We start from the raw sequence: 14479 nt of genomic DNA, 5'->3' as shown, positions 1-14479 counted from the left end.
AGTGGTGGCTTGCACAGTATCATGTAGCTTTATGCTTGATTATACTGGTTTCGGATCTTAAACATACTACTCTGCCTAATGCTATGATAAAAATCGAGCATCGCACAAAGCACTTCCTCCCTACAACCCGCCTATCAACAGTCTGCGCGTCGAGTGGATAACACTGCTCACTCCTTTCTCCCCACCCTTTTCCCTCATCATCCTCCCCATCCTCCGCTCCCTTCCCTTCCAGTTCCGACCTCCGGTTCCTCCCCCTTCTCAGCGCCCAATCCTTTCCCGCCCCTTCCCCAGTCAGCCCCTCCGCCCCCTCAAGACTCCCCGCTTCAACTTCTTCCCCCCCACTTCTCCGCCTCGAACAAATACGGAGACATCACCCGCGGCGAAGATCACCTTGCGCGGGGGAACTCGAAGGCGAAACAGGCGCCCCAGTCCGTCTCCGTGACTTGCCTCGCGTGGTCAGTCGACTCGAGTCAGCAGTCCTGGTCTGTGTGAGCGTGTGGACTGCGGAGAACGTTGCCGGCCGAGTGTTGAGTGGAGTGCGCGCCGTGATCCCCACGAGGGCCGGACCTGTCGCCGCCTGTGGGAGAGGTCGTCTCGTGTGCTAATAGATAGAAATCCCCCTGGGAAATACGCGTGTATTCGTGATTTGTTAAGACGTCGTTTGCTCTCTTCGAGATCAGTGTGCCGGGATCTCAGCAAGGGAGGCGTGCGCGGACTTTGGCGCCAGCTGTGGACACCGCGACTTCCCGTCGCCCCGTCTTTTGTCCGCCTTCGCTTGGACTGGCTTTCCAGAAAAACTTTCGGAATGGATGGCATTCGGTTGCTGCTGTTCGCAGTTATTACCACTGTGGTGAGTTGGCTCGTACAGTCTCAAGTTGGCCTCCCTCCCGTGAGGTGGACATTTGTTTACAGTAACACGTCACTCTTGTTCATGCGCACGGACAAGTTTCCCTCTATCCGAGTCGGCAGTATTGTTAACAAGTAATTTTTCTCTGGAATTGCCAAGTTTCCACGAGAAGAGTCAGCCTTTAAAGTTGTTGCAGTTATTTTTAACTTCGAATGTCTTTTAGCTCAATTGCAGTCTAGCATTTATGTTTCGAAGTGCTTGCGACATTAGTATTTGCGATGTAGTGCATGTCAGTTTGTGTTGATTGAATTTTTAATTACTAATCGAGAACCTGCGTCATGTTTTATGCACCCAGTAACAAGGAATTGACAGCCATGCTGTTTACATGGAATTTACCACCTTTGTTTGTATGGTATACAATAGAAAGTATCTCTTGCGATTTTAAGAATTAAAATGTGATAAGTTGGTGAAAATTAGTGCTTCCTTATAGCGTATGGGCTTAAATAAAAAGTGACCACATTGGTCACTAATTTAGACATATTTTTGTGGAATTTCTAACGAAGCTAAATTCACTCTTGGCTGGCTTCTGGGTCGCAATATAATTCAAGATTGACTCTCTTGCCAGCCAATCGCCGTGGAGACACTATTAAAATGTTGGTTTGACACGAAACTGTGAAACTCAAGGATGTCCCTTGTAATATTATGCAGAGGAATTCTTATACTAAAACGTGCGCTCAACCCTTGTTACTTCATCTCAGAGTGCAATCTGGTAGATTGTTTATAATTTTAGCGAGTAAAATATTTAGTGAGTCACAACTGACTGACTGCATTCGTCATTTAAGAAAATATCAGGTTTTTTCTGTCACTTCATTATAAAATTATTACCGATGTAAAGTATTATTTCCATTATTTTTACCTTTGGTAGACCAGGCCTTTTAGCAAAGGTGCGCGGAAATAGGCATTTTTACAACTCGAAGTCTTGATGTTATTGCTGTTTGAGTGTGATCCACGTAGTCATCCCAAGAATGTATTTACGTTTGAGGTGTTTTTGCTTGCTCGTTCACGGAAATCCAGCTTATGTTCCTGGTATTTTTCTTAAGAGTCGTTGCTCTTGTTTATATTTGAGAAGAGTATATGGTTAGGGCCTATCTTATTTTCTTATGTGTTCTGGCTGCATATCAGTTATAATATAAACACTTATATATGTAATATGTTATTAATTTGAACGATATAATCTCAGTCTATGAAGTCTATGTGCTTGCGATAGATTGTGTAGGTTACTTGGAAATCTTACTTCGGAGGATAAATATTTTTTCCATAAGATCAAGATTTCATGATGCCATACAGAACCTCGGCTACTTTACATAAATAGTGAAATCTTGCGGCGTACTTATTTTGGATAGAAAGGAACTCTAGTTTGAAGTGTGAACTTTGTAGAGAAGCTGGTTATATCCCTTCTCATTAAAACAATTCAAGCCATGCGTAAATTTTTAATATATATCGTTTCCTTTTTTATTTTAAATATGTACGCCGTAAGTTGGTCAAAAAGCCATGTTTCTCATAAGTTTGTACTTTGTAAACTTCATTATTGTCTTTTGATATTGCTATTCTTTATCATTCATGGGTTATTAAATAAAAATGGTATGCTTTATCACTTAGGTTACTTGTGATAATTATTTTTCTAGTCTCATGTCAAGGAGCATGTCTTCCGTTTGTTTGAAAAGGAATTGACGATTATGTTAATACTTCGGTTTTTGACAGTTAAAAACCATATAATCTTGATTTTCACGTTTTTCGTTGGTCAAAGGGAAATAGTCAATACCACAGGAAGTAAGGGTCAGCTTTCCTCGAAACATATGTTTATGTTTCGTGTTTTCGCAGTATCTCATGAGACTACAAATCCACATGAGACTAAAAAATAAGAAACATCTCTTTTTGATATTGCATGACCGTGTACATATAGAAAGTTACAAGCTTCTGTAAGGGCGGGTAGTGGGGGTTAATAGCCATTGGGGTTATAGCGTTGAACATAATTTTTATTTTACGAAGTCGCAATTGCCATACGTTGTTTCCAACTGTTATCTCGAGTCGCGCGACTGAAAGGATTCCTTTTGTCGGTCTATCTGACGGTCAATCTCCGTACTGGTATTGGTAGCCTCTTCTAATTTTATTCCTTTGCTAAAATTAATCATCCACATTTACGTACCTGATACCCTTCAAACCACCGGGATGATGGGTGGTATACACATCAGGCTTGCTCCGTATGCGAAGAGTTAAGGTCACATATGGGCATTACATCTACACGGTACCCTGCAAGCCATCACTTTACATTTACACAATACCCTGCAATCCACCGCGGAGGCGTCTGGTGGAGGTGGTAGGGCACCAGGTATATATTCACAACTACTAGTGATGATGACAGTCTTCTCTTGGGCTGTCTGTCATATTAAGCAGAGAAAAATTAAAAATATCAAATTTGTGGAGATAGAATAATTAACATAGATAGAAAGATCATTTGAAGAAAGTTGGTTACCTCTGTGTTAGCGTTATATCTATATTATTTGCATTTATATAATAGATTTAGTCGTGCAGCTATGTGCATGCACGCTTAGTGCTGTCAAGGGCTCTCAATCCTGGATTTCCACATGTAATGCCACCATTTATGTTCGTTTATAACAATTCTTCAGGTAACTTTCACATCCCAATTTGTATCGGTTGTTTTTTTCATGAAGCCAAGAGTTAAAAGCCCGTATAAAAAGTTCTCCGTTCATCTTGGAAGTGTCTGACCTAATGCCTTTTTCTCGTGCTCGAGGGGGAGTCACTTCAAAAATATTTTGCGGTCGAAATCCAATGCAATACGCCCAGTAAGTTCCTTTATGTCCTAGAGGTTTCGCTATTCTGCCCCTCAGTGAGAATGACAATGCCCACTCACCCGGCGGCTAAGCAGCGGAGTCCGTTCAATGCTTCTAAAAGGGTCCCAGACCTATTGTGTGCCCTCCCCCTCCTCCGCCTTTGGTCCCCTCTCGCTATCGCCTGGATCTCACTCTCGTTCTTCCAGTCTCCCGCCTCGGGGAACCCGCTGCGGCCGCCGGAATGGCATCCAAAACCCGCAAAGTAGAATGGATCCCGAACCCTGTCCTCCCCCAAAAGTTTTGATGGACAATGAGGCGGGTAATGGACAAGTTCTTCAATGGAATCGTCTTATTTTGGCTGACTTGTATTCTGAATTTACTCGCGAAAAAATCTAGAAATATTTACCTGTGAGATGGGCAGTGAACAGCTGATTTCAAGCGCCCTAAGTTCTAGGATTGCTTGACACAGTGGCTTCAGAATTTTTTAGCGTGTTATTTTAGTTCTAAAATGAGTTACCTTTTTTTTGCTCTTTGAGACATATTTGTTTCCAGCCTGCATCATTTGACAGTTAATTCATTGGTTTGGTATAAACCAAACAGCTGTAATTTAAAAATGCTCTCGCAGCGACTTGTAATGCAAGATTCCTATTACGGTTGCATCACACCGAGACAAACTTACATAATAAAGGCCCGTGTCCCAGCATCCCCCCACTATAAGCTCTCGTTGCTTGCACGGTTAAATGCACATATATCTACGGCTAAATAATATCCAGCAAGCCACCGGGAAGGTGTGTGACAGGGGGTATATACCAGCTATCCATAACCATGGATTGGATACAAACACGTGACATATGGGTTATCAGGGTGGTGCGTTCACTGACAAAACCGGCTAACCAATAACGTGGTGGATCGAGATAGCTGTTGATGGATACCGATAACTAAGATCTAACTTCCAGGTAAAATAAAGGGTATTGGCCCTTTACGGGCGGTGTGCTAATACCCCAGGCCACTCGCCGTAGTGGCGGTTTGCGGGGTATTGTGTAGATGTAGACCCCGGTTCGAAACTTCATTGTCCTATAGTTTCTCTTACGTTAACATTTTTGTCACTGTCTAAAACACTGTGTCAACGGAACCCTTGCCACAGGCTTTCTTGGCAGCCTATAGGGTGTGGCATAGTTGTAAATACACTTGACACCTTAGTTCTAAGTGATAGCTTAGTAACTGACTAACCGTGGCGATGGTGTAACCCATCAATCGCCAATACAAAGTGAAATTACCTGAGTTATATTTAACAACCACTAAGCTAACAATAGTCATTGGCCAATAAATACAAATCGTTTGAAACCAATTTGATGCTAAAAACACTCAATGTGATGAGTGTACAGCATACCTGTATTTTTACTGCATTTTACATTCAATTAAAATACTTGTGAAATAGATAATTGAGGGACTCTTGGACGTTCCTTTCTACGACTGAATGCGGAGGCAAATTTTCCAGGTTTGGCACACGTAGAAGTCATATTTCTCTATCACCAGTGTATGGGGTACCTTGATTTAATTTCTTTACCTCGTGTAGGACAGTGGTTGCCTAGAAATACTAATATTATATTGCCTGTTGCCGGAATTAACCCAGTGTATCCACATTGATTTTATTTTAGATCTCCCCCATTAATTTTTTTTCAAACCTTGGCATCATTTGCTGCAACACTGTGGTCTCGCTCGCTAATGGGCGGATGCCTGAGCTGTTTGGATGACAAATTTGGCGCGCAAATATCTTTCGTAAGCCGCCGGAGACTTCAACGCGCGTGGTTTGGTTTTTCCCGGCGGAGCATCCGGATGTGCTCGGGTGAAAGTGGTCGCGAAGTGATACGGACGTCTTTGAATGGATCTCTCCGGCCCTCCAGGCCTCCCCCCGCCATCCCTCTCCCTCTCACCTGTTTTGAAGGAGGATGCTACCGTCCTCGCCGCCCAGCATCCAGTCGCAGCAAGTATGAGATTACACAAACGGCAGAAACTGTGGAGCATAATTTAAAATTCCAATTGCGGGCATAGTGGATTCACTTAGATTCCACATACCAGGCCTTAAATAACCTGCAAATCGCACCACGTAACGTAGATATATCGAATTCCTAAGTCAATCTTGCTTACTAGGTGTGATAGAATGAGGCAAAGGAAGTTTCTAATGATTCTTCATTGTTGAAATCATGGTATCAATTTACCTTCTCATTACATTTTAACATAATAATCTAAATGAAATCCTAAATTATTTTGGTTTTTATCATGTTACCTACGCAACAGAACGCAAGCCACCATAGGGACATGCGGTATTGATTGTTGGGATACCAACCATTTATGAATGGATGCCAATGTTCTTACTCGTAAATATGGATATATTTTGCCCACACTTACATACATATATCATGCATACATATTAAATGTAATAATGGTTGATTAACATGTCGATTCTATTTATAAAATGCCTCATCGGAACGGCATTTGTTTATGAATATATTTGTAAAGGACTCACAAATACCGTTGAGAATATTGAATGAGTTTCTGCAAAAGCTATCAACGTAGTAGTTAATGCCAATTTTATCATAAATTGATATCTTTTTGAGTTATCAATACTGCATATTAATCTTGATCACTTTGTTAACACGAAAAAAGGATGAAATAATGACATTTTTAATTCTATCAAAAGCAAAGACCTGGCAGTTGTTCTAATTTTTCTTTTTTAGTACCAATAATATTTGCGAATTCGTAGTAAGCGGGTGTTTGGCATAGCTTGAAGTGTTCTGATAATTAATGTGCATACAACATAGGGTGCAGGAGCTACTGGGACAAAAACGAACTACGCATTTTCTCCGTGTTTTGAGATTTATTAAAAACCTTTGAAAGGTGGCATCTTTTTGCGTTGTCAGTACTATATTCTGATATCTACACAATACACCGCAAACCCCCGCAAGGGCATGTGGCGGGGGTTGATAAATCACCATCCATAAAAGAGAATAAAGCCACATACAAAACAAACTAACTGATACCAATTCACTCCCGTAGAGACGTGTGCATTCACGCAACACCCATTTTAACTTACGCATGTGTACAGAAATACATATGTTAGCAACTTACATACTCAAGTATCTGAAAATATTCCAGATGTGTGCGGAACGTTTAACCTCGTCTTCTTTTGCAAATCGAATATCTTTCATATTATTATTATTATGACTTTGATTTCTTCTTATTATGATTATTGATTGTTTGAGGAAAGGCCGACTATTTGTATCCGTATTGGATTCTATCTTCCTTATCTCATATTCGTGGTCTAACCTACCTGAATAGTTAGAGACCATTTTTTTCCAGTTGTGTCATTGTTAAACTCGGTTGGTTTGAACCTTGCTGAAAATCTAAGTCTTACTTGTTATCTTCGAACCTCAAGCAGCTCACAGTCTAATTCGTCTAAAATCCTGTCGCACTTGTTTCCTTAATCGTAACAATTTTTGACAAATATGGCGGTTTTTACTCTGTTGATAATCTTATTATTTTACCAACACTTTATCCCAAGAATCCCAAATACCTGCGACGTATTCCAAATGTGGCCTAACTTGATCGAAATAACACTTCTTTAACATTCTCTATAGATTTTCTCACCAGCCGTTTAATGAAGCTGGGTTTCTTTAAAGCGGATCCGCATTATCTCGTCATTTAAGAGGGATTTAATGGGTGTGACCATTTCAAAGTTCGTGGAAAGAGGTTAGTTAACATTGAAGTAAGGGAGAGTCTTCAAAACATTGGATTCCAGGCACTTGTTCATTCATAAATGCGAAACGGATGCCCGAATGGAAATTAACTTCAAACAGGAGATAGAGTTGGCCGTGTTTCTTCAGAGCAATGAACGGTGTCTCCTGATTTTATGGCCGCTCGACGCATATTTTCTGTCATAACCAATACAAAATAATACCTCAACTTATTTTTCATTTGAATATTTCCACGCTCCGCATATGTTCCGTGCTTTCCTCATGATACTGTCGCTTCTATCAATGATCCCGGTAATTGTCGCCCTATTCACATTCAAGTCTTAAAGAGTTTTTTGTCGTTTTCCAACAAGGGCGTGATTATTATTTCGATTTTACTCATTTTTAAGAGATTAAAATTATGCATACATGACTCTTCAATTTTTAGTATTTTCTCAAAACTCTTGGCTCATCAATAATATATTCGAAAACTTCTTATTATTAGGGAATTAAAAATGTCATTTTGCTTTTTTGAGTCCTGCCGAACGCTAAGGAACTCATTATTATTTGTTATTGACTGAATGCTGTATTAAACCATACTTTATTCGGAAAACTATCTAACTTAAATATTGTTCTTGTAAGACCAAATGGTTGATGCCCAGTAGGATAGTCGAAACCCGAATCCCAATGGATAGCGGCGTAATAGCCGGAAAAAACCTCGCACTGACTGAAAAAAATAATGCAGCTACATCTACATGGAACCCTACAAGACACCGCTAGAAAGTGTGGGAGTCAATTCAGTACCGGGCATGAGACTTCAAAAATGAACTTTTTCTTAATTTATAATCACCATAAATGCGTACTAGTAAAATAATTTAAATTATGATAATTACAAGTACATACGCTCAATATCAAAGCGTGAAATACTAATCTAAACAAAAACGAGCTGCTAGTAATAAGGACTAAATAGTAGTAGTAAGGAATGGCTAAGGCTAGTAGTAAGGAATGTAAATAAGCTACTTCTTAATGGATAACACATCGTCCCAACTCTTTGAAGTTACTGAACATTTAGTGTTTTAAGTTATTAAAAGAAAAATCAATACGAGTATATAGCGGAGAAATGAAATCTCGGCACGAAAATTTCTTTGGTTGTCGGTAGTTTCTCGTAACCAATGAAATACGTGCCGCGTTTATCACGCACATGTGAAGTCATGTGAATGAAGAAAGAGTTTGTGCTTGTTTACGCGTTCAGGAAGGCGGTTTTTACCTTCCCTGACCTTCCCGTTGCGGATAAAAACTTGTCGGTTTGAGCGCATGAGATTTTCCGCCCCCGGAACATAGGAAGCACGACGGTATTTGGCAGTAGCTAGTGGGAGAGGGGGAGGTTTATCGCTTCACCAATTATCTCGGAAATTCTGAAGGTGGGACTTTAATGATTCAGCCTCGTTTCTCATGGTGACAGTGCCGCTGCGACGGCTTGCGGCTAGACCATAACGAGTACAAGTGCTCCTTCGCAGGTATAACTAAGGCTCGGGGCAAATTGTCCTCTGGGATTCGCATACCTTTGACTACCCACCTGTCAAAGGGATGTTGCGTAAGAGCGTGTTCGGGAGAGCGGGATTGGTGGTGGAAGGGGTGACGTGGGAACTTGGGCTTGGGAAGCCGGGAAGGGAAATCGGACTGCGTTGGGTCAGGGCGAAGCCCTTCCTTAACTTCGCGGATGGTTATAATGAAGAACTTTTCAGCGTTGGCTCGTCAAATGAGATATACTCATGCTGCGCGATATATCGGTTCATCGGGTGATGATGGGAGAAGATGCGAAGCGATTTGCGCAACACCTGCGCAACCTTAATAATTAGAAAGGCATGAATTGGCAGCCACGGGATTCCGTCTTGATCCTTCAGTTCTTTCTCAGCCATTCGACTCGCCTTAATTATAAGACACCCGATTGATTTTGATTTTTGAGTCCCAGAAGGTTTATTTCTAATTTTTATGTCTATTTTCAGTGCAGAATTGAATTATAAACACGATGAACTGTGAATAAACTCTTACTTCTTATAGTATAAGTGTGCTTTTTAGAAAAATGCATAATTTACCAATTGCAGATTTCTTGTAGAGTAAACATTACGTCACATGTAATATTTTTATCTAAAAATATTAATGTGTAAGATAGAAAGTATATGGAATTGAAGATGGATACAGAGCATTTTTATCGCGAATGGAATGTTGAAGACTGTGGTAGAAGAGTGAACTTTAAGCCTTTGAAGTAGAGGGAGGAAAAGGATAGGCATGGTGGACGGAATGAAGGAGGAAGGAATTATGGGAACTTCAGTTAAGGTTTATTGTATTGTGAGGTGTTAGATTGTCTCTTACTGGGCGTGGCAAATAATGTTGGAATGCTTAGCCTGTGTCCATCCATAACCTACCTTTTAGGGCTTACGAGTTCAGTAGTGTGCAGGGTCAGGGTCGCTAAAAGCCATACCCGAAGGCCGTAGACTACTGCTAATCACTAAATTAACATTGACCAGTATAAAGCAAAGATAAAACTTTAACTTCTTCACAAGGAAATAAAATATTGTTCTAATGCCACCTGGCGTAGTGCATTTGATGGAAAAAACCGTTATTTGACCTCCATTATATAATGGAAATAACCGCATGCAAACCTAATGGATTTTTAGAATAAAATCAACAGTATTTGAGTGAGTGAATGTGGATATTTACTGTAGAAGTGGTGGAGAGTAACTTAAGCCAAACTTTCCAGAGGACTGTTTAAGATCGAAGAAGTTAAAATCTGCACTTTACACATGAAGATGATTGGAAGGTATGTGCCAAGTTATTTGTTGAAACCATTTGAATTATACTTTATGCATTTGTTTACGTTAATATTTACATGCATCTCTCCTCTTTAGTGGTATTATTTGCCTCACTTCACCCATATTTTAAACATTTGTCCGCTATCCGATTTTTTTATGCCAATGGACACAAAAAATGAAAACGATGATCATTAAATGCAAAGAACTCCATGTATACCAAGTACCCGATGTAAATTCAAATACCCCATATAGGATTGTGTCGCGACAAAATAAACTAAGAAGATTGGTTTGATATACAAGAGTAGTAGAACTCATCGCGTACTAAACATAACGGCGCATGGAATCCACACATCAGAGTAGATAGAACAATTCCTTTTCCTTTCCGGCTGCGATTTCCCGGGAAGATCTGGTACCCGAAAAAACACACAGCTTCGGTGAAACTTATGGTGCCCATTGACGTCCCCAGGAATCGAACCGTGGCCCTCCGGTACGTCCAGACTACCACGTTCATATATAAACAGAATATCTATCTTAAGTACTTCGCTTGTATGTATTTTCCATCCCGATACAAGTTACAAACGTTTTTTAATAAATGCAAAACCGAAACTATGTAAGTACCCTGGGGCTGGTTCCTTGATTGAACTATGAGAGAAATATTTTTATGAGTGGATAGTAGCTAAACTTCCTAGTCCTTTCCTTAACTTCTTCCACAGATCTATGCAAGACATCACCGAGTTTTGTTGGTTATTATTTCTTCCATTTAACTCCGGGGGAATGGAGGTTAAATCGCCCAACATAGGTTGTATTTTGAAGAATTTCAGACAAACGAGTGATAATCAACTTGTCAGTCAAATCATTCAAACATCAATCAAATTTTTGTATCATTTTGTTTGGTTTAATGTGCACCTATTTGTGGATAAAAGCATTCATTCGCTGTCTCCATCGGATTCACTCCCAGCTCTGCATGGTTCCCGCCGTGAGATACCGCTTTCCTTGGTCCTTTACGGGCCGAACTTCGTTTCGTTCGCACTCTGGGAAGCGTGCCCTTGGTCTTTTGGTGCCCCAAGGTCCCTTGCACTTGAAACATCGCATCCGTGACAATGGCGAATCTCTGACCATATGATTTCCTTCTCCAATGCCTCGGAATACCGAACACATGCCTCGTGTGCGTGTTTATGCTAATGATTTATTTCAATATTCCCGGAACTGTTTGATCTGCTAAATGGATTATAATTTGCCTAATGTATTTTAAGAGTGGACTATTCTGATATGTGTGGATGGAATAATGTGAGGAAACCTTTTCAACTTTTCGCAGAACAGGGAGGAGATATGGAAATTATGTTTTCCTTGAATCATAATGCGTAAAATATACAAAAACTCATCTTTAGAGTCAAGAAATCTCCAATTAGTGTGTTTTTGGGTTGCGGTAATCATTAATAAAATGAATGTATTGCTTGCAAAAAATACTTATGTCATATGTAGAAGTTGCAACTAACGTTAAAAATGCTTAATGAGTTGGAAACTATCTTAACTCTGTTGACTTCGGCTTCTTTATTCGCACGTTGTCCCAGGTACAAAACTAGGAAAATAATTTAGAGAGACATTCTAGGAGAAAAGGACATACATGTAAATTCAAAAAAAACTGCGGGAGATGCCGTGGCTGTAACTTTTAACAGAGTCATCAACTAATATGCATTTCAGCGCAACAATTTCAGGGTATAAAAATCATGTGCCCGGAATCCCGGTCAAGGCGAATGATTTTAACACCCTGAAATTGTTGCATTGGCATAAATGTAGATCAGGAAAGGAAGAGGGCAGGAAAACTTTGTTGGTTTGATGTTTTATCATTTTAAGCCTCTTTGGTTAGCAACGTTCAATCTTTTTATAATTTGGATTTTCACCCTGGTATCCTTAACTCGTTTGAATTTATTATATCCTTTCTACGTCTTAATAGGAGAGTATATTTTACAAAAATACAGATCGTTAGGCGTTTCGTTCATAATATAAAATATGCATCGTTATGATTTATGTTTAATAACGTAGGTACGGCAACGGCACTCTCAGGAATTATAAAAAAATCACAGGTTATAGCCAATATTTAGGATTACTCGTATATTAAAACAATTTTGTACACGCTGACACAGAAAGAATATATTGTGTAATGATATACGATTCGAATTTGCCCGGCTTCAGCTGACCGTGTCGTTCTTTCCGCTCCTTATACAAAAGAGGCCATGTTGCTTAGCATCAATATTTCATTGAGGACACACTTGGAGAGTATTCTGGTCAGCTTTGTAAAAACTTGAATTTTTTGTCCACTTGCTGATTAATAGGAGAAAAGTTGAAATTATAAGTAGATTATGTATTTGAGTATGTTGCAGAAATATAATTTAAGGAGTAAGATGATAGCTCTTATAAGACCCTGTGTTATTCAATCAATTGTAAAGACAATGAAATAATCGATTATCTACTACTAACTTTCATTATCCAGGAATATTAGTGGAAGTTGTGGGAGATCGCCTCTACTCATGAAGGTAAAAACATGAGTCAATATTATGGAGAGGTGGCTGGTAATCGAGCTAAATGCTGAGACTGGAGAAAAAATCTGCACGTACATTGCACAAATTATATGGAAAACGGACACACATAACTAAGCCAGGGATTTTTCGGAGATCCTTTGACAAGGGAGAAAGACGTCTTTCGGAGAGATGTGTTTCAATTAGTGTTTATCTCCTTTGCGTAGTAATCTTGACTCGGAGAAATATGAATTATTTGTTTTGTAATTCATCTCTCTTTTATTGCTTATATCCGACCTATCATCGTAGTGCTGACGGGAATCGGTCGGTGACTATTTCCTCGAAAGTGTCTTTAATAGCTCAAGAATATTAATCGGGGATTGGGATGGTGCGATGCCTAACGCACTGACTGCCAACCCAGAGGACTAGGGTTCGAATCCTAGAGATGGCAGATATTCTTCAGTGGTATCCCGATCCCAACTTGAGGTGCTTTTGGAGAGCACTTAGACTGAGTACACCGTCCGTCGGATGGGACGTTAAACTGCGGACCCCTTGGCGCCTTTCGTTAAGAGTAGGCTATTGGCGACACCGGGTTTTTCTCAACCCTTACTCTTATCCCATCCATCCCCTAAGGCGCAAATGGCCTTAGCTGTCGGCTGCCTTTCCTAAAACTACTACTAAATGTTACCCTTCCATTCGTAGTTTTACATCGCTGTTTGAATGAGAGTCACTTCCAAGATTTTGCAATTCTTTTTTGAAAATCTGTATTCTTTCGCTGCAGTATTTATCAAAAATTAGTATTTATCTTAATAAGTTGCTTCAATCCATGAATGAATTTGTTTTAGAAGGATCCCAAACGCTCACAAAATATTATATGCGAAATACAGATAAGGAGACGGGGGCTCACTTCATCAGTATGTTTATCAATTAGGGAGATGTTAAGAGAAAGGGGATGTTCTGTACCCGAGCATTTACATTATGACCTGTGAGCCGCCATATGAAAACAGCGGAGTGATTTGGGTGGATTTAAATAATAGCATTTTTTCATGAAAACGTGGAGGTATACAACGCGAAGTCAGAACCAAGGTTTTGTTTCGATCGCGAATTCTTCGAAGAGAGGTAATAAGTTTATGTCTGCTAGCGTTGAAAACTATATAGCGCATTTCATCACGATCGGCAGGGATCTTGAGAAGAGAAAAATGTCGGGCCTTTGTGGTTATATTGTTCAGAGAAGTTTCAAAGTGGATTTGTAATAACTCTTCAAGGCCATTTGAATGCGACCTTAGACTCTTATTGTAATGATTCCGTTTTTTACTTTAAAAATGCCTTTAATACCATGTAAAATACGTATCAAAGTTGCTCGTTTCCTAATCTACCAACCCCTATCCAGCATCCTCAAAATCTTTATTGAGACGACCTTCGACATTTATGCCTCCTACTTCCTTATTTGCAGTTTGTCTGACACACACACACAGAACCTACGTGTTTTCGTGCTGTCTCGAGGTTTTCTTATTCCTCTTTCATCGTTTATTTCCTTTTAATTCGTATTCCTATGTATTTTTATTTACTCTACTCTGATTAAAATTTATTCACCGAAGGAGCTTTAATTATGAGGTGATTTTTCTGATTCCCATGAGATTTGAATTAAAAACAAATTTCCGGCTTCACTGCAGCTTATTTCTCCCGTTGTATCTTAAAGGTACCTGTGAAGTACCTCGTC

At 39.9% G+C, this 14479-nt stretch overlaps 1 protein-coding gene across 1 annotated transcript in view; it reads left to right on the top strand.

Moving 5' to 3' along the window:
• Positions 1–380: 380 nt before the first annotated feature.
• The window catches only part of LOC139700968 (uncharacterized), a 75622-nt gene continuing 61523 nt past the window's right edge, over positions 381–14479 (top strand). The window contains exon 1 of the mRNA XM_071599492.1: positions 381–850. Coding sequence (XP_071455593.1) covers positions 806–850 — 45 coding nt within the window. The 5' untranslated portion in view covers positions 381–805. The remainder of the gene's footprint in view (positions 851–14479) is intronic.

This window comes from Hetaerina americana, unplaced genomic scaffold, assembly GCF_022747635.1.
Source record: "Hetaerina americana unplaced genomic scaffold, ioHetAmer1.1.p SCAF_11, whole genome shotgun sequence".
Classification (NCBI taxonomy): domain Eukaryota; kingdom Metazoa; phylum Arthropoda; class Insecta; order Odonata; family Calopterygidae; genus Hetaerina; species Hetaerina americana.
The sequence above is the reverse complement of the archived record's forward strand: the minus strand, read 5'-3'. Positions and strand labels throughout refer to the sequence as shown.